We start from the raw sequence: 20,663 nt of genomic DNA on the forward strand, positions 1-20,663 counted from the left end.
TCGTTTCTCACGTGGAGTCGATAAATATACATATAATAAATATGAAACATCAAATAAATATACATATTTACACGAAAACACAATCAAGCGCTGTTTCGTAATAAACCGACGCGTGACCCGCCCCAAATCGTCAGAGAGCTCAGACGATTGGATAATTGGAACGAATATAAAGCTAGTATAACCATAGCATACTTATTTGATACCCCAACCACCTAGTATCCGTTTCATTCGCCGAGCGAGCGTGCATTCGCGAGACACTCGAGCATCGCGTTTCTGTTGCTGTCAACGCGAGCATAAATCGAGCGGGGCTCGATTTTCGTCCGCAATTTATGCGGAATGGCTTTCACCGCGGAAGATTCATGAAACCCGACGGAGCATCTTGAATCCGGGAAACGTTTCGCCCAGCAGCGGCCCGCGTGGCTCATAAATCCTAACCGGATTGACACTTTCTGTTGCAGGGTTCCGGAAACGGGGTGCCGTCTTGACGAACTTCCAGCTCGCTGGAACTATGAACTTGCGACCGTTGATCGAGCACGCCGCCCAGCAAAACCTACCGACGACTGGCGTCTGATGTGTTGATAATAAATGGAGCATGTTCCGCGGCCTGTCCCTGGCGTGTTCGAGACCGTCTGATCATTCATCGTTAAGCGTTCACCGGCATCGGAACTTTCGTAATTCCGGAGAAGAAAGTGTTTCGGGGGGCTCGGTAGTCGAAAGTTAGAGACCAAGGGTTTCGTCGAACGAAAATAAGGGGAAGTTGGCTCGATCGGCTGCCGGAGCGTTGACTGAGCTTCGCTTCGTTTCGCGTCGCAACGAAACTTCGCCTTGTCGGGATACGCGGGAAACCGTTGTCAGCAGTTTGATCGATCAGTTACAGTCTCCGAAACGCTACCGCGACAAGAGCCAATCGAGGGAGCAGTGACTCGCATCGGAGCGAGCGCGTTCGAGATCCCAACTTCCCGAATCCTTCATCAACCATTCAGCGGCGCCGAGCCCGGGAGCCTATCCTTTATCAACAGCGGGGCTTAAACCGCTCCCGGCCGAAGCTTTACGGATCAAGTTCCTGCGTATCTTCTCAAATAAAGAACCGGAGGAAAAGGAGGACAGCCGAAGAGCGCATTCCGGCTCGTACGTTCCCTGGAAAATAAGTTGTTGCCGCTACTCCCGCTGCATTATCGATGAAAAGTGCTAACGGGCGAATCCAGTATCAGCCAGTCTACCGATACCGTGCTCTCTCTTTCTCTCTCTCGCTCGCTCTCTCGCCGGCAAACTTTCCTCCCCCCATAACTTTCGAAATAACGACGCAAGAAGAACGGAGCCCGAACAAGAGAACAATAATTTGTCTTTCCGCTCCGAGCCAGAAGAACCGGCCGATTTATTAATCTCCCGAGTCGAGAACCGCTGAAGGCAATACCGGAAACTCGATCATCCGCCCTCGAACTGGCATAGCCAACGTTCACCCTACGATCTATTCTCAAAGCTCACTGCTGTGATCTTAATATTCATATCCGATCAACGACAAATCGATTTTTCTATATAGGCTATTTCGAACTTGTACGGCACAGCGCAATAAGTATGTCATACACGTAGAAGCCGAAATAATCGGTTGACGATGACCCTGAAGTAGATGCTGTCGTCTAGCCGTCGATAAGAAGGGATTCTCGTTTCTCGTTGATAATAGCGGAGAGGTAAACCAGTTGTCGCTGTTGCTGGGATGCCCCCATGACAAGAGGGAGGCTCGTGGTGATGTCTTGTTGTTGCTGGTGCTGCGACGGCCTTGGCGGTGCCGGTTCCTCAAGTGCTGGTGCTGGGGGTGTGGTTACTGGTGCGTCCGGAGGCAGTGTCGTCGTTGGCAGCGACGCGAATAACGCCGGCGGTGGTGGTCTCGGTATCGCGTCCGGTCTGTCCGCGATGCTGTCCTTGGTAGTCGTCACCGTCGCCATCAGCACCGGGGAGTGGCTCCTCACGGAGGAGAAGCTGCCGAAAAGTTCTTCGAACACTTCCGCGGAGCCTGACAGTAAAGTTACCTACAGCGGCCTGTGGAGGGTCTGCGTGGCAATAAGTAAGTAGTTTTCACTTAGCCCGAGTTTCGAATCACCAACTCCCCCGATCCTGCTGCGTCATTTGAATATTTCCTCGGTGTTTTGTCGCGCCCGTCCCGCCGATCCCTCCAACTTCAACGGCTCTGTGCACGATGGCGCAATTGATACTCCCGCCCGTAGCCAATTACACCTCCGGCGGGGACCACTTTCAGCTGCAAACTTACCATCCGCCACAATAATTGCACCACTGAATCAAACATTTTTTTTTTTTGTACTATTGAAAACAGTGGGGATATTTTCGGAGAGTTTTAGGTGCCTCAGCCTGGATATTTAAACGTTTTATCACAAAAATCTAAACTTTCTAGTGCGTGCTACGATAAGGTACTGAAAACAGAACGCAAACTCACATCACTCATGCAAACTCACGCAATCTGACCGCAAACTCCTACAAACTCACGGAAACTGATCGCAAACTCATGCAAACCGAACACAAACTGATCACGAACTCATGAAAACTCACGTAAACTAGTCGCAGTCTGACACAAACTAATGTAAACTTGCGCAAACTAATGAAAATTCACACAAACTGATCACAAACTCATTCAAACTCGTGCAAACTCATGCAAACTCATGGAAACTGATCACAAATTGATCACAAACTCATTCAGAGTGACGCAGTCTGGTCACAAATTCATGCAAGCTCACGTAAACTAATCGCAATCTCACACAAAGTCATGTAAACTCGTGGAAACTCATGCAAGCTCGTGCAAACTCTTGAAAATTCGTTCAAACTCCTGCAAACTCGTGCAAACTCACCCAATCTGATCACAAACTCATTCAAACTCACCCAATCTGATCACAAACTCGTACAAACTCATGTAAACTCGCGCAAACTGATCTTAGACTCAAGGAAACTCACGCAAACTGGGACAGATAAAAGGGTGAACAGTAGCAGTTAGGAATACTAGGATGGATGAAATAAAAATATTGATGTGCACTTGTACCTTCGTAGAAAACTATATTTCACGTTGTTGGCGTTATCTTATTTACCTTACGGGGAAGTCTGTGTCTAGAGCAATCGTGGGAACAAGAGGTCTTTGCTCTGGGGGCGTTGGGGATTGCCCCGGGGGCGACGCTTTCGAATGAATAAAGTTAAACTCTAACGGTTAGAGCCGCACAGAGGGTACTTTCGATTTTGCAAGTCCGGTGGCAGATGGTATCTTGGTATAAAGTACCCTTTACGCGAGTAGGTGTATGGTTTCACGGCTTTTGACGGAGCTGGTGCAGGTGTGCTACGGAGCAATCTGCGGCCACGTCTGATCCGGCGCGTTACAATCTGTCTGAGCTATTCTCGCGGATCAAGCGAAGAATCTATCAACTCGTTCTCCTCGATTGGTTAATAATTGTGTATCGTAGCTGTGATACGTACACACCGGCACGCAGAGCTCATCTTCTCGGGCTGTAGAGGGGAACACATGAAAAATTCATAGGTACCCTCAACGTGACGGCGAGTGGTAAAACACTGTAAATCTTATCCCGGGCCGCCAACATAGTTGCGAGGAAAAATGGTCGGTCTGCATGGGAAGTACCGTGGTCGGGACCCCAGATGTTCATGGTTTAAACCTTCCGAGTAACAGTTAAAAAGATCCATCTTGCGGTGGAACGATCGTAAGGGTCTCAAATCGGAAAACACATTCGCCAGCTGATAAATGGCAGAGAAAATCCAATTTTGGAAACTTATTTTTTCTATTCTCATTGTTGTTAAAAAACGTAGTGAAATAGAACTTTAGCCGTGAACAATGCTTATTTAATAATAACGTTATTCGAGCCAAGAGGAGGACACTTTGTGTAACACAACGTGGTTAAGGGAATCCAATAGAATCGAATACGTTAGATCGAAGAAGATTGCGTTGTCAATTCTCGGACGTGCAGTATAACAAGCATACTTGCGTTCCTGGATCGTTGGTGCTTCCTGCCAAAGCCTTTTTAACGTCGATACGACGAAAAGGCATTACCAAGCACTTTTCCCGGAACCGGTGATCCTGTAGGAACCGGGACCGCTTATACCTTGTTCATCGCGTTCGATACGTAATATCGAAATGGACACACGGCCGCGGGAACAATAACGGAAATTGAAAAACTCACAGAGGAATGACGCGCGGCCGAACCGGAAGATTGTTTGGGATCTTGGACGGAAGTGCACCGAACCACTCCGACCGGCGAAATCCTATTTAAGGAAATCTAATTCGACGTCGTCGTTCGAGCTTTTTGCCCGGACAGGGGGTTGGGCCGTGTCAAAGAGTAAAAGCCATGACCGCACGTGTTCCCGTTGCTGCTCATTGACCAAAACGACCCACCACTTTGCGAACAGGACAGCTCTGGCCCGGCTCGCACTATATCGATCAAAACAGAGTCCCTGAATATTGTAGAATAACTTATTAGCAGACTGCACGTATGCAGCTTTCGATTCTCCAGAAATTCTCAATAATTTAACTACGACAATTTCGTTTAAAAAAAATGGTACAATAACAAGGGACTAATTTTATAGTTTTCTATATTCGTAGACCGTCATTTATTCTGTTTCAGGATACTTGTTCGTGATATCTAAAGTGATGTCTAAAACAGAAAAAGATTGAAGGGATTTCACAATTTTCTTACAATTGAACAGTTTCTCACAATTGATGCAATCTGCATTTTGCGTAAAAATTTTTCAAGTTTGCACAAAGATCTGCGATCCACTTGTTGGGTCGTGAGTCTTTTGCGTTTACGACTAGAAATTTCCGATCTGATGAATAATTAATTTCAAGAGAAATCGGGTTCATTAACGATAAGAATTAGTTTGCTTTGGATGAGACAGGAACCGCTGCAAACGTCTGTAAACTTTCCAGTGATACGTGAACTCAAAAGGACCTTGGCGAACTCTTTGATGGCACATTAAAAGTAGCGAAACATTAATTTTTCAATTACAGATGGATAAACGGGCGTTGGAAAATTAGCGAGTAAAAACTTATCAGCGATGTGATCGCTTTCGATGGATACACAACCAGAAGAAGATTTGATTCAGGTGAAATATCGCCGACACAAATCGGTTGAGTGTTCCATACGCTTTCGACTATCTCCTGTTGAGTTTTAATCGGCTCCAGGCACCGCGTTCGATATATTAATAAACTAACCGTGTAATTAAACGAACTTTATTGTAGTTGGTCAGCGAGACTATTCCAACAGCGTGTTAATTGTAAATCGGTATGAAAGCAACTCGTTCTACCTATGGCGGCGAAATTCGTTGAAAACGGTATTATGTTGTAAGCTCGTGATAAGTTGACATTCCAGTTCAGTAAATATCAGCACAACAACTCCATTGTGTTTATTTGCACGCTAAATTGATTCTCCGAAATGCATGACTGCGCCGCGATCGTTTTACCGTGGCTTCGAGTAATCATGTTGAAAAAGTAAATAAGCGAAAAAATAAATCAACGGGAAAGGGTACTCGGTCGGTGCTAACTAATTAGCTGCGGGTTAACCACAGTTTCTTTTTCAGTTAAATAAAAATCATAGATTCAAAACTCTTATCTCTCCAGCATTAAAAACTCCATAAATGTATATCATTGTTTTCGGTCTCGAATTGTGAGAATTTCGCAATCGAGTTGAATTGAGTCACCAATTGATTAATGAACATACTTCCCCGCAATACTTTTCGTTTTCAAGTTCTATATCGTCGAAGCAATTGTTGGATTGTTCGTTCAGTTTTCAAACATCCCCAGTGTCTCTGCACGAGGAACTAACTTCAGACTTCTGTCTCCCTTGGGTGTCACCTGGCCTAAACTTTTCCACCTGCTGACAAACACTCTCAATGTCCAGTGGACCTCTTCCTGGAGTTACAGTACGCAGTACTTCACTGGACACTTTCTACTAAAAAAAACAAAAAATAATAAAGTCAAAATCACAGGCCCCGATCAAATAATCGTTTGATTTTGGAAGGTGCTAAGAATTTTTTGACAGACTTTTCTGCAATAGCAGTGACAGTTCTTTCGAAATTGTTCTCTAGAAATTATTAAGCCTTCATCTACCAAATTACAGTCATTGGTTTGCCGAATTCAATATTATTGTTTAAAAGAAAATTATTCAGTTCCTTTTTAACACAGCACAACACTAGTTTAGCCTTTTTTTTCTAAAATTATTGTTTAAACAAAAATCATCATGGTTTCTCTAACATGGTACAGAATTAGGAAAAGGCAGTGAATAAACTATTGCAAAAATGCAGTCTTCAAATACTTTGCTCAAACAGCGTAATTAACCCCTTGTACTATAACATCGAGTCAGACTCTTGATGAAGACTTCGAACAGAATTTTCTAAATATTATTAATTCCGTTTAAATTGAAATGAAATTCTATTTTATCGTAGTCAATATTTAGCCACTACAGAACACGTGGTTATACGATAAATATAAATTTTCTATTTTTCCTAGTAGATTATAGGCATCAAAGAAGTTCTAATCATAAAATAAATTGTAGTGCAAGGGGTTAAAAGACCAAGTGAGAGAATGTATGTGTGTAATATTATAAGAAACAAAAATTTCGATGGAGTCTACTCGAATGAAACTTTTATTTCGAGAACGCAAGTCCTGTTGCACGCCAGCCGCGTCCCATTCTATGGGGACAGGAGAGCAATACGGAGCAACAAGTTCGCGAGTTAATTGGGTGTAAAAGTCGAAATTAGTGTAACAAACAGCGTTGCCTGAGAAACAGAGGAGGAACGGACGGGACGAGCTCTGAATAGAAGATTATGCACAAATAGCAGATCGATTCCAGCATTAAACGGGACGCAAAACTATCCGGAGCCTGAAGATTTCCATGGTTGATTCCTCGGGGAGCGTGGACGCTCGGTGAATAAAATTTCCAAGGGCACAGATCGTACTCGCGAAAGGTGCATTTTTCATTTCGACAACTCGAGATATCGTCTTCCATTTCACAGTTCCGACTGCTTTGCATAGCCGTCTGTGAACTTTTCCCGAATACTTAACCGACAGGACTTACGGGATCCCCGGAGTAACGTTATAGCCAGAGTTTAGTGCGTGCAACTCTTATGGCTGAACACCAACGTCTGTTTCCACTGGCGTTTGCTGCCCTTTGAACTTCGCCGTACTCGCGAAACCGTAACTGCGGGTACTTACCTGACGTTGCTGCAAATTACTGTTCCCGAAAAAAGCTTTGATTTCGGCGAATGCCTCTCTCGTGCAAGAATTAGATTGTTTTCCAAACAAAATGATTTAATGAAATGTACGACTGTTTGAAAAAAGAATTTTAAAGATCAATCGAATTATTTTCATAGCGTACTTACAATTAAAATTACACATTTGTACAAATTGCGAATTCTTTAAAATACACAGAACAAGAAATATTGTCTCCTTTCAATTTAATTGACAATTGAATCTGTTCTGTGCATCATTGTGTAATTGTATGGACTCGAACTTTTTTATTATACAAACTAAATTATTTCAAAGCTTTTTATTCATCTTTCTGCAGTGTCTCGTGTACGTTAACCAACTTGGATTATACCTCCTGATTCTCTATATTTTAATTACTGTTCGATGACAGCTTGAACAACGTGTAATCGCTCGACTTTAAACACGCATAACTTTTGAACCACTGAACTCCTAGCCTTAAAACTTCGATTTTTGGTATTTTCTCGTCAAGATGTACAGGACTATATAATAAACAGTTAAATATTTCTGGGTTGCTAAGGTGAAGTTTATATCATTTAAGAGGAAATGTTACCGCAGGTTCCAGGATATTTTCAGTTCCCATAGACTTGAATGGCGATGGCGCACAGCTGCGTAGCAACGACGACAATAAACAACCAGCAGGTTTTCCAGCGGGTTAAGCTAGAAATCGAGAAAAATAAGGGAATCGCTTTCCATCGCTGCATCCGAATGCATTTAAATGACATCGTAATGTTCCGCGGAGCAATTCCGGCGGACGGCAATTTTATAAGACTATCGAAGAAACTGTAGAACGCAGTCGTCCTTCGAAGTAATTAAGGACGGACGGTCAAACACGCGAGGATGTTGACTCGCTTTTGTTGAGGTAGCGAGCACGATAATATTTATACGGAGGGGTAGAAGAAATTCTGTCTGTTTGGATTTCGCACGGTAAACAAGGCGCGAAAGGGAAGTACGCTGGTCGGACGAGCGAAAAGGGAAAAATTTTTCGAAATTTTATCCGTTCAAAGGCTGCGCGGTGGTTTGGCTGGCGATATAAAGCAGCGCCGCCGCGGCTTCCCCTGTATTTTTCTGCCGGTTTTAATTTTGCGGTGGCATAATTGCGATCATTCTTCATGCATGAAAATTGCGAATCCTTTTATTTTCTGCTAACTTATACAACTACGACGCCGCGGCGCGGCGTTACATGCAGCCTTCGCCGCATTGCTGGACACGTAGCTCTACGTGCCTCAAGCTCTGAATATTAATGCCTAAGCCGAGTTGTGATAGCGGGAAGATATTCGTGTCCCGCAATTTTCAGCCCTTTGACAACATAATGGACGCCCCGGTATTACAAAATATTTATTCCGGACATTGTGCCGGGCTGCAACTTATTCCGTTCGAGTTCACAATTCATTATAATAATGCCCGGAAAGAGGGGAATTTAAATTCTCCCGGCCGCTGCTTCGGCAGCGATTATGTTATTAGCTCTGTGAACGTTTCCTCTTGTTATTCGACAATTATTCGGGGGAGAGACTAAGGGAAAAATATTTCTATTCAGAATGCTTTAAGAGTCTTATTGAATCCGGATAGACATCTGAGGGACGCGTATTCAGAAATACCTTTGCAACTTGATTGAGAGCTTCCACAGGATCTTTCTTCTCGCTGCCATAACAGACCGCCACTCTATTTTATCATTCCTCTTTGGTGTCGCGCAGTGAAACGAGGCTGCATTAAATGCGTTTCGTGCAAAGCAGTGTATTAGAATATTCGAGGTGCTCATTAGTATTTTAGTCACCAGAGAATGTCTGTTAAAATTCGATCGAACGGATTATATCGATACCGATTTAATTATCTATTCATTTCACAATGAGCACGCTGCCAACTAAATGTTAATACATTTGATCAATATCTGGTCCACGAATAAGGTGACAATGTTTCATCGAAAGACATTACTCACGGGTACCCGTAATAACTTCGTACATGAAATGCAAAATTGCGAAGAGAATATCGTGCAATTCTTTTCAGCAAAATATATTTTATAAAATATAATTTCAATACTATAAACTTTTATAAAACTACGGTATCGATGTACAGGGTGTTTCACCTAATTCGAACATCTAAAATATCTCGCTTGTCTTTTATAATAGAAAAAAATGTCAGAGAAAAACATTAGATGGTTCAGGAGGGAAAATATTATGATAGGCAGAAACATTTGTCCAAGGTTATATTTTTTGAGATTTCAAGGTCACTTTCACACTGTCACTGTCACAAGGTCACAGGTTTTTATCGCTATATGATAGCCGAGGTTAAGTCGAATCCAGCGACCTGTAATATTATAACCTTCGCGTGACCTTGAGTTTGTTATCACCAACTAATGTTTTCCTCCGCAATTTTTTTCCATCATAAGAAACAAGCGAGATATTTTAGATGCTCGAGTTAGGTGAAACACCCTGTATAATGCGGAACGAGTTAGGGTTGACTGTAGCACTGAATTCTCCATTGAATTGCTGGCTTCAGCGATCGGTTCTCGAAGACGAGAGTCCGCGCGAAAGATCCGCGGTGAAATAGTCGCGAAGTAAGTAGGGCTGCGCATCGCCAACGCGATAGAACGTTGCCGAGGGTATAAACAGGAATCATTATGGATTCCAGTAGCAAACATTTCCCATCCCGGCCCTTATTCACTCGACAGCAGTCAAGATTTTCCCTCCGGCCGAGACGAGGGCAGAAAGCATTTAACTGGTAATATTCGCGAAGCGTTCTGTGATTCCGGTCCAGGCACTTTGGATGGGAATGACGGCCCGGGGTTGGGACCAGAGGTCTGACGGAGACGAGCACACTGGGTCGGAAATGACTCGTTACCGAGGGCACCGGAAACCGCTCTCTCCTTCTGCTCCTTCTGCTCCTTCTGCTGCCGCCATCGCTCGGTTCTCGATTCTCGATTCTCGTTTCTCGTTTCTCGTTTCTCGGTCTCGACTCGTCCCACGCCTACCGGGAACGATGCCCCCTGGCTATGCCCTGGGATCAAGAAAAAAGGAAAAAGCAAGAACCCGTCGATGGGAGGCTCGTCCTCGTTCAACTACCGGATAACTTCTTATCGCGGCCGAAGGGACTCGAATTTTGCGGGATGGAATAAGAACGAAGAGGCAGCCGAGGGTAAATTGCGTGTAAAAGCCGGCGTCCCATTGGCGGGGACCGATGCCGCAGTTTCCTTCGCCGCAGTCTCGATTAACGCTCGATTCGTTGACATCTCTTGATCGCATACAACTCGTTGCCTCTTCGGATCACGATCTCCTCCGTGACCGCTACTGCCACCGTCTCGTCGACTTCAAACCACTCGACATTACGCTTAGAATAAAATTGAACCGCCTTACGGAGTTTCGATAACAAAAATACATTAATGACAAATTCAGTGGTCATTTTCTCGACCTCTGTTACATTACCAGACTGCGGATCTTTATGCAAAATAGAAATTTTCTACCTGCATTGCGGCAGACTGGAGTGAAATAGAAATTTATTTTCTTTCTTAATATTATATGTTTAATAGGTTGAAAGTAATGTAACAGTATTATAAAATTTTTCTGATGTTTTTATTGTTTTAAAATGCGCCCACCCGTTCTTGTCACAAATGCATAAAATCCGCAGTCATTACATTACATTACACACAGTGGTGGGGGTGATTCTACGTGAGAAAATAAGTCGAAAATTAATTTTTTAAATTTGACACCTTGTACTCGAGAAAATCGACGGACACGCGGGCTATCGAATGGGAATCGTCTGGCGTGTCTGATCATGAGCTACCGATTCTACTTCCTACAAACGCTAGGCACTCGAACTTGACAAAGAACAAAGCCTCATGTAGAATACTGGGACACTCTATATATGGACAAAACTATAATAAATGCTACCTAGTTACAATTCTCGTATCAGTAGGTCCTAATACTATCTCCCTTGCAATTAAAATTCGACACGAACACGTTCAATAAATTGACCGAAATGTAATATATTTTGAAAGAGCTTCGCAAAACTTTAGAAGTTACACAGACAGCTGGCATAGAGTTTACAACCGAAGCCTAGTCAGCAGACTATCAAAAATTCCTCGCGTCAAAAAGCTGCGCGTGATTCGTTATTTAAATTCGGTCCGATTTGCGTCTGTTATTCCGTTCGAACATTTCTCGGAGCGTCCCGGACGTAAAACGCGTTGTTCGCCGTTGGAACGAATGAGTATCACGTAGCCTGGCCGGGGAGAAAATTTTCTTCTGACAATTTACCGACTTTATCGCGGCTTTGGCGCCGGTGGTAAAATTTCCTGTTCAGCAGATAGCCCCGGCGAACGCGACTTGGAACTCGGCGAAGTTAAATCGGATATCACTGTTATCGAATAGGAGGACCGCAGATAAATGCCGGACCCGCGACGCTAAAACTCGCGCGGCCGTGACAAACGTTTCCGGCCGTTTAATAGCGTAATCGTGCCAGAACAGTGTCCAGGTAGCACGAGCCGTTTGTACCAATTATCCATTGTGATGTTAAATAATGCCACGCCGGAGGAAACCGGCCTCGCTACCCTATCGCAGTTGTATTAGGGCGTGCCATAAGTAATCAATTATTCTGAAATTTAAAAAAAAATTTATTTCTTAATTTATTCTATAATCTCCATCATTATCCGGGACAGTTTGTCAACTTTCCTCCAAATTCTAATATTTTGAATATTTTGAACACAGGCTGCTTTACCGAAAACTGTAAAAGACTACGTGTTTCCTGTTCAACGATCGGTGCAGAACTAAAGGCAAAACAAATTCTTTGCAAATAATTGATTACTTATGGGTAGCCCTAATAAATTGGGTGATCCTATTCCGCTGTAAACTACAGCTGCAACCCGTTCCCTTTCTTTCCTAGGGACGACCATCGGCGAATCGAAAACACTGCGACGACCCGAAACTTCTTCTCTCGCCTTTCGGCGAACTCTCGCCGTTCGAGAAAGGGAAATTGTTTTAATTAAAATGCTTACGTTACCCTCCGCAATTATACCCGTAGATTGAAAAAGTTTTCCTGCTTCGAGAAATGCCGGCCGCCCGGTCTCTTGGTTGCCCGAGATTTTTCCCCGTGTGTCGACGAGTCACGTGGAAAACGAACGCCTTATCAGATGCTGAGAAACTTTCCCTGCAAATGCCACCTCCGCGGCGTTGCCTCTGTAAACCGTTAAAGAATACCTCCTGTTTGTTGCTTCCTTCAATTCCGGTGCAACAGCGTTGCAGAGGATTAAGCGTCGGACGATTAACAGAGGGTTTACGGTTGTCTGAGAAAAATTGCGTTACTTCGATTATTCTCCCCGTTGTTTTCGAGCTTCCAACTGCATTAAAATTGAAACGGAAACAGTAAGTGTAACAAGTCCACGTCAATTGCCAGTTAAACAAATAGAGAACTAGTATTTCTTAATTACTTTTAACGAGGTCGCAATCGCGCAACAGTGCTCCTGAACTCTTTCGACGTCTTCATTTTTCATTTCACTCGCACATTTTTACTGTGAATGCGTGAAACCCGCAGTCTAATGATCGGACAAATGTTTTTCCGCCGATGACAGAGTTTAAACGAAACGCGGAAAAATTGTAACAATAATAATTATACGCGCGGATCAACTAAACCACAATCGCATTTTCTATACATTCATAGGATCGTTTCATCCGCAGAACCGTGAATTGTTTGAATAAGTGACTTCGTAATTATACTGCGAGGAAAATTAAGAAACACGATACCCAAGAGAAATTCACGAGTTGGCAGAATGGAACTCTCAAGCGAGCAACTTTAATTCTTCATTACCGAGGCTCCTTACTGCCACTGGAAAAAGTATTCTCTTAAAGTTGCGCGTTCGCGTCTATATACAAGCGCGCGCGCACACAGATACACACAAGCCCAGATGTATTTACATTCGCAAACATGAAACGTAACTTCGTGAATTTCCTAACTAATATTATGTCAGTAACAATAATTCCGCGGTATAGTTCGTTGTTTGTTGCAGCGTGAATTTTATATTAATCCTAATTACATTCGACTGTTACATGTACCTGCCGATATTGTTGAGCTCCCCAATGATTCTACCAGATAATATTGTGTGATTGCAAAATTTCCCCCTCAAAACTATTTTTTAAGAAAACTGAGTTTTTACATAAATGAAATCTTAATAGATTGTACAATTATAAAAAATCGTGGTGACTACATAACGCGTTAATAAAACTGTTATTTTGAAATGTAACTACAGTGATTTCTCCATATATATCGCCAAGGTCTGGACGTGATAAAAAATTGTTTAAACGAGACTAAGTTATAGTGAGAAAGCAAAATAATAAACTGACTCCTGCGATGGTTCGAATGTTCAGTCTTCAACATCGGAATTATCTAATCGTCCGAAGCGATTGATTCGAGATTTTCGTTGTTGGGTTTTTCTACGTCTCCAGCGAGGATTCAGGTTTTCGGATCGAGCGAACGTGGCCGCGTTCGGTGATCCCGGTGCACTTTGCGCGAGCAACGAGCGAGCCCCAGTTTTCAAAGGAGCAGTAGTTTTGCTCCTAGATTTTCGTTTCTTTAAGCATATTTTCCCGGGGCTTTGCATTATTCATCGGCGAGCGGCCCGTTAAATTCGAAATCCAAAAGGACACACGGGAAGTTTCGGTGAGTCTCGCGCCTCGAGGAAACGTGGGATCGGTTGAAATGGGAAGCTGCCAGGGGGTCGTACACATCCGGTTCTCTGGTCACGGTTGAACAGTGGCCCCCACTGCATCGCAGTGCATCGTTGCGCCGCGGCGCGCACACCGGGCTGCAAGTTATTATTTCTGTTATGCCTCTGCCAGTGGGCACGCCGACAACGAACCAGGAATATTGATTCCCGACTGTCGAAGGGAGGCAATACGGCCGACTTCCGGCACGAACCGGAAATGACTGTTCCACGCCTGCCAACCCAATTCCCCGTTCCTCTCGTTCCTCTCGTTCCCTGTTCCCCCGTTACCCCCGTGACGGGCCACGGTGCCCCGTACCTCTCTCGGCTCTGAAAGCTGTCGCCTCGCCGCGCCGCGCCGCCTTTTGCGGATCATTTTGAGAAACGCTTTTGATGGTTGCCGTCCATCACCTTTGCGATTTATTCGACGCCCGATCGAAAATTCACGTTCGGCCGAGCGCGCGATACCTCATCTCCCTGATCGCGACCTGCCGCCGACGCCGGTCTCGATTCAACCATTGCCAATCTACAAACATTATTAGCAGACCTGGGTAAAATAGCGCTTCCAATATTTGTCGCACAGTGAAGGTTCAAAATAAATCATTTTTCAAATAGTATTGGGTTGCCCGGAAAGCTCCTGCCGGTTTTCTGTAGGTGGCATTGGGATAGGTCTGAATATGTCGGAATGACTGAAAACAAATGGTATGTGGACATAGTCCAAAAAGGTGATATTTCAGGCATTTTTAGAAAAATGTTTCATTAGGATACAGTAATTTTTGTTAGCTTTATACGCTCTTGAATATGGAAGGAAACAGAGTGAATTGTAGGCACTTGATGCTTTTTTCTTCCAAAAGCTGTTGGAGCTTGCATTCACCCTATCAAGCAGACATTACTCCCTCAGATTTTTTCATCTCTTTAGGTCAACACAAAATTCCCATAATGACAAAAACTTTAACTCTTTGGTCGACATGAAAGATCATATTTAAATGTTTCTCGCCGAACAACGCAAGTCGCGCGAAAGATGGAGAAAGATTGTGGAGTGAAACAGCACTTATAATAATTCAATAAATATACATCGAAATTTAAATGTACTGCGTTCGAGTTTCCCTTGAAAATCGGCACGAACTTTTCGGACAACCCAATATTTCAAACTGGTATTTTAGTTGAGGAATATTGAGAATATTTGGATTTCATTATTTCATGTTTCCACTGAAAATAATGGTTCTTACTCGATACACTTATGAGCATCAATTGTTTCCTAATGGCAGCAGTAGAAACAAGAAAACGCATTCAACTTTATCAGAAATACCCTCTACCAGCATTATTTAAAACTCGTTTTAAATTGGCGAAACTTTTAAATTTTAGATCAAAGAATTAATTTGGAAAACCGCATTGCTTATAGGACGAGCGAACATTTCAAGTAAATTTAAAATATTTTATTTTATTGTATGCCCAATTATTAGTAACAATAATCGGAACGAAGCATTCTTTCCCCTAACAAAGAGGTCAAGGTTTGAGAAGATACAAATTCAGAGTAGGTACGACTTCTTAGAATACTGCACCTCATTACGCGCTGTCCTTCGAAATTCTCAACAATAGCTCATTATCCATTGATAGCGACTCTATATTGCTTAATATCCTAATATCTATTAACACATAGGAAGTCCATTGCTTAACACAATATCATAACACAGTATCTATTGCCACAAGCTTGATCTATTTCAGAAGCGATCGTTTTTAATAACAATTTTTAGTTACTTGATAATAATGTCATCACCAAACACTATAATCTAGTTGATTTCAGCATTAACAGATTAATATTCAGTGACATTAATTTTATGACAATCATTTTTAATTCTGTTTCTTTTTTTTTTTTAATTTTGAAGTAATTTTAATTACCCACAATCTTTTCAATTACCCTCGCAATCTGATAGTGATTCTAAAAAAATTTAACTGTGCATTTACGGTTTCACCAGAAGCAAGGTGATAAGTTTGTACATTTCTTGTTTAATTATCCAATATTCCAGAAATTTTTTAGGTAAAATCGAGCATTTGGATATAGGCGGTTAATATTTCTCTACAAATAATTTTTCGGATGATTGCATGTGGGTCAAGCGACAACTGTACGAATACAATGTAAAACCTGATTGGACTTTTTGCAATCAGATAAACTGGAGGCCAGATATCATGTCAACCGTCAATAAAGCAATTTCGCGGAGCGTCCTATACAACGCGTGATACAAACTACATTTTTATGTAAATGAAAATTAAAGAAAAATATGTGACATGATAAAAGTGTGATAAAAGTATACGCGAAGTTACAGAGTAATTAATTTCATTTGTTTTATCGCAATATATACTAAAAAAATCGATTAACAATAAAAAAAATTTAAAATTCTGTCCTTAACCAGTTCTAAAATTTTGGAATTTTTCAACAGGCCTTGAAACTGCTTGGTGAAACATGCAACGCACGTATGCACTGCTTTAGAATGCATAACAAACAGTTCCAGCATTACCGAACCTTTCAAATTAGCTGTAATGTGATAAAGCTTTTACGATGTTAAAATGTCGGAAAATGCGAGGGAAAAAAATGTTTACATTCTGCCAAACTACAGAGACTCCGGATACACAGGGCGTTCCCAAAAACGTGATACGACCAGAAAGGTGATACGATAAAATAGAAAAAAGAATCATTGGAAGCTCTGTTTTCTATTGGCTCGGTTCGGGTGCATGTAATTGGTCGGTGCAGGTTCGTCGACGAAAAAGAAAAAGTCATTTGAAGCTTTTAGTTTTATTGGTTCGGTCCAGACTCCAGTGATTGGTTCGTACAGGTGACTCGATAAAAAAAGAAAAGGCGAATGAGAACTTTGGTTTACTCTTACATTCTTAACTTATTGTTTGTCGACAATCGAAATTGTCGATAGTGGACAACAATATTTGGTTGGCTTAGAGCTACGTTGATAATTGCCAACGCTGATTTCGAAAAATGACAATACTGCAGCAAACTACTGATAACGCACGGTAATTGCAAGTTACGCAAATTGCAGTCGGCTTCGATCAAGCGTAGAGGTGCGATCCTGTTGCACGATAATGATGCCTCGTTCGCTGCATACAACAGCGGCAATGATGCACGAATTAAAATCTGAAGCCTCGCGCCATCCTCTCCACCTACTGGTCTTGTCTATATATTTTTTTCTGTTTATTTAGCAGTATAGTTTAGCCTACTTCTGTGTTTTGATAACTGAAATCTGATTTTAGTAATTTTTAAACTAAAACTTGCAGAAAAATTCAATAAACGTCTTTCTATTTCTCATAATACAGAATATTACAAATCAGTCATTTTTAAGAACTAGTCTCATCTTTTCCTAAAAATACTGTTGGATTGTTAGATGAAAAGCAAAATTTTTCAAAATATACGTACCATAACTTCACTTAAAAAACTTCAAATAAATTCTTTCGTTGCAGGGACGTGCTAATAATATTTGTCTTTAGAATTACATGGGCTTACAAAAAGAAAAAAAAAATGAGAAGGGATTCGTTAACAGATATGTTCACGATTTAATTAATACTGATTTACTTTTTCTTGAGGGGAGTAGGCATTTTGGAGGCAAACAAATCGTCGAATTATTTCGGAAGAAAACTGCAACTCTTTAGGATCATATCCTGCTGATTATAGTGGTGCCATGCTTTCGGGAACACCCTGTAGAACGCGGCCACGTTTATCGCCACCTGTTTCCATTTAATTTCGCATCTGTAACGCGGACTGTTTGATAATTTGCAGTGCGGTGGAATTATTTAGATCGCGGCCCCTTTTGCTCCATCGAGCAATTCGAAACGGACTACGGGCCCGCGTTTTGCGTCCTGCTTCATGTATTATAATCCTTTTCCGATTACATCCACTAACGCCTACCTACAGCCGTTTCCGCGCAGAATGTAAACCTCTTCCGCGTGTTTCGAAACCGTTTCGAGTGAAATACTATTCCCGAAGAGAGAATTTAAGTGCGACTCAGAAGATAGCGGCTAATCGTTGCGCGGATAAACGCTCAAATCTCTCTAAAGTACCAGCACCGCTCGTTCACACAGAAATCCGAAAGCAGTAGCATTTTTTCCGAGAGAATGTCGCGAAAAATTAAAATTTTGTTAACCGCTGCACGTTTATTTAACGCTCCACTGCTCCGCGCTTTATTTCAGCTTCTTCGGGTCTGCGCAGTTTAAAAGTGACGGAAGCACGTTTGAATACCACCGGAACGTTAATGAGAAATATGTTTTCATTCGTCTCATTTAAATTTGTTACGTCCGAATGCCGATGCATGTGCAACATCAACTTTCGGAGAACTAATATCCAACGTTCAACGTCACATTAAAACTCATTCCGTTTTCATAACTTGTTCTACAATTCTTTTGTACATGTACTTCATATTTTGAAAATGTGATTGAATCGAAACTAGTGAAAAACGCAATTTATTTATACTATTTATTCCACCTAGAGTACATTTAACTACTTAGTGAACGTTACTTTAAGACATTTCATACGAAATTTTGTTTTTGCTCAAAATTTTGTTCAAAATATTCTAAAAAGTATAATGTTTTTTACAACCCTGTAACAAAATGGCGGCGTCCGTACCTTCCGAGGATCGTATTCGTCATTGCATACTTTTTCATTTTCACGCGGGATTTGATGCAACGGTGACAACAAAGAGAATTTGCGATGTTTATGGAGATGTATTGAAGGTCAACAAGAGATTATATAATAAATTAAGAAATAAAAACCTGAATTTACTACAAAGTTTGTTTTAGATTTCAAAATAATTACTTATGGGCCCCCCTAATAAAAACCTTGTCTCTGTGTTTCCTTTCTTGCGACAGTTAAAACAGAGATCGATGCGTTTGATGGTTTAGTGGCGTGGAGGAGGAAACCGTAAGATACCCGTGAGAATGGTATCGATCCTGTTAAATCAAATCGTATAAAACGGGACGGTTCGGGGGGAGGGCGGGGGGTGGGGGTGGCGGCACGCGAGTTTAATAACCGCCGTCGAAAGAGCTCGAAATTCCCAGGCCGGTGACTATCTTCTCTTTGCTATCCGTTTCAATTAAAGTCGAACCTGTGAGTGTGAAATGAAAAAGCTAGTAGGTATGGTTCAACGACAGCCAGGCAGCTTGGACAATTTACTAGTTTGGTACATACAAATTAAAGTCTCGCCCCACCCTCCCCCGTTTCCCCTTTCGATTTGAAATTCATTGAACGTTACCTCTGTAACCACCTTCTTGGAACGTCTTCTGGTTCCATTCGGTTGCGCGCCGAGCAAAAATAGTTGCTTTTCAATTCCCTTTGTTCTGCCCTTCCCCGGAACTTAATGCTTAAATAACGCGTATTTGGCAGACCTCTGTCGCTGTCGATAAAATTATTGTCAGCTTACCAGCGCGTTGGTTCGATAAATGTTGGCCCGATTCTATCGATTTTATGCCAATCGTCGCGCGACAGCTACATTGTAAACATCCGTGTAAGTTGATCAGGTGATCGCAGATGATACGCAAATAGCAGAATCAAATAAAAATATGTTTGCTTTTTGGAAATAGGACTGGCTCGAAAATGAGATCGAACGCAACGCTGATATACCAATATTTGGCCAATGAGCGGAACGATTTGCTAAAACAGATTTTCTGTCGAGTACTCGGGTAACGATAATTCCACGTTTTAATTTATAATAACACGAAATTCATTCGACGAAGGGTTTGATAAAGTTATTCGAATGGAGTTATACGTTATCGAACGAAGCAGCACGGTTTTTCCAAATTGCAAGTATTTTATATATCCGTACTTCGGATTCAATTGTCAGATACAAATGGAATTTGCAACGAAACAGCGCAAACAACACGAACCCATCAATCGAACCCGTTCCATCATTATGTAAACAATAACATACACGAATTCGATTATTTCCTTCGTTCTTGACAATTTTAATTTCTACAGGAACGATTCAAATCAAATTCATGCAGTGACTAGGAATTCTACGTGTACACTCGCATGGTCATAAATCAATAGTAAATTGCTCGAATCTGCAGTATTATTTCGTTTCGTTCATTTTGCTCCCACGCGAAGATGAGTAAAACTAAGTTCACACGTGTGACGCAATTTCCATTTTGAATTGTTTAACACAAGTGCCAATGAAAGCCAATCCCGTTGTGGAATATTTTACGATGGAATATTTCACGAACATTTTTTGAAGAATTGTTGATTGAAAACGTTATTGAACTGGAACATATAAATTAAATCGATCGCGCCCTTTGTTGTCGAAGCAAGGCCGGGAAGGCACATAGAAACGCTGCAATTCTGTACAAAGCCAGCGAGTTGTATCGAAAGATTTTCGAATTTATTTACAAGAATTCAGTTTATTTTAGACTCATCTGCAGTAATATTTAAAAGAAAATACGGCGGCTCAATTAATCGATACTTACATTAAATGGAACCAAGCAACATAAAGTTTCTTTTTTAACAGTTTTCATTGTTGAAAATCCATTCTTTGAAAGATCGGGGGATGGGTGTATTATAAAAATTATATCGGTAGGCGACCCTTGTAACCTACATTATTAGAAAAGTCTGAGCATACAACTAGTTTTTCAGATCCACTGTACATATCAAATTTTCAATGGATTTATTTATTTTTAAATGCCTGGAAATTACCCAATGAACAAAAATTAAATTTCAGGTGTATA

General features: G+C 41.8%; 1 protein-coding gene and 1 long non-coding RNA gene across 2 annotated transcripts in view; both read left to right on the top strand.

Moving 5' to 3' along the window:
- Window positions 1–20,663, top strand: part of Stg-1 (stargazin related protein STG-1) — a 69,198-nt gene that overhangs the window by 35,057 nt on the left and 13,478 nt on the right. Inside the window, exon 2 of the mRNA XM_076800709.1 lies at window positions 459–2,062. Within this exon, the coding sequence (XP_076656824.1) occupies window positions 1,723–2,062 (340 nt within the window). The 5' untranslated portion in view covers window positions 459–1,722. The remainder of the gene's footprint in view (window positions 1–458; window positions 2,063–20,663) is intronic.
- Window positions 1–20,663, top strand: part of LOC143361463 (uncharacterized) — a 114,935-nt gene that overhangs the window by 139 nt on the left and 94,133 nt on the right. The window lies entirely within an intron of this gene.

Source organism: Halictus rubicundus, chromosome 1 (assembly GCF_050948215.1).
Source record: "Halictus rubicundus isolate RS-2024b chromosome 1, iyHalRubi1_principal, whole genome shotgun sequence".
NCBI lineage: Eukaryota > Metazoa > Arthropoda > Insecta > Hymenoptera > Halictidae > Halictus > Halictus rubicundus.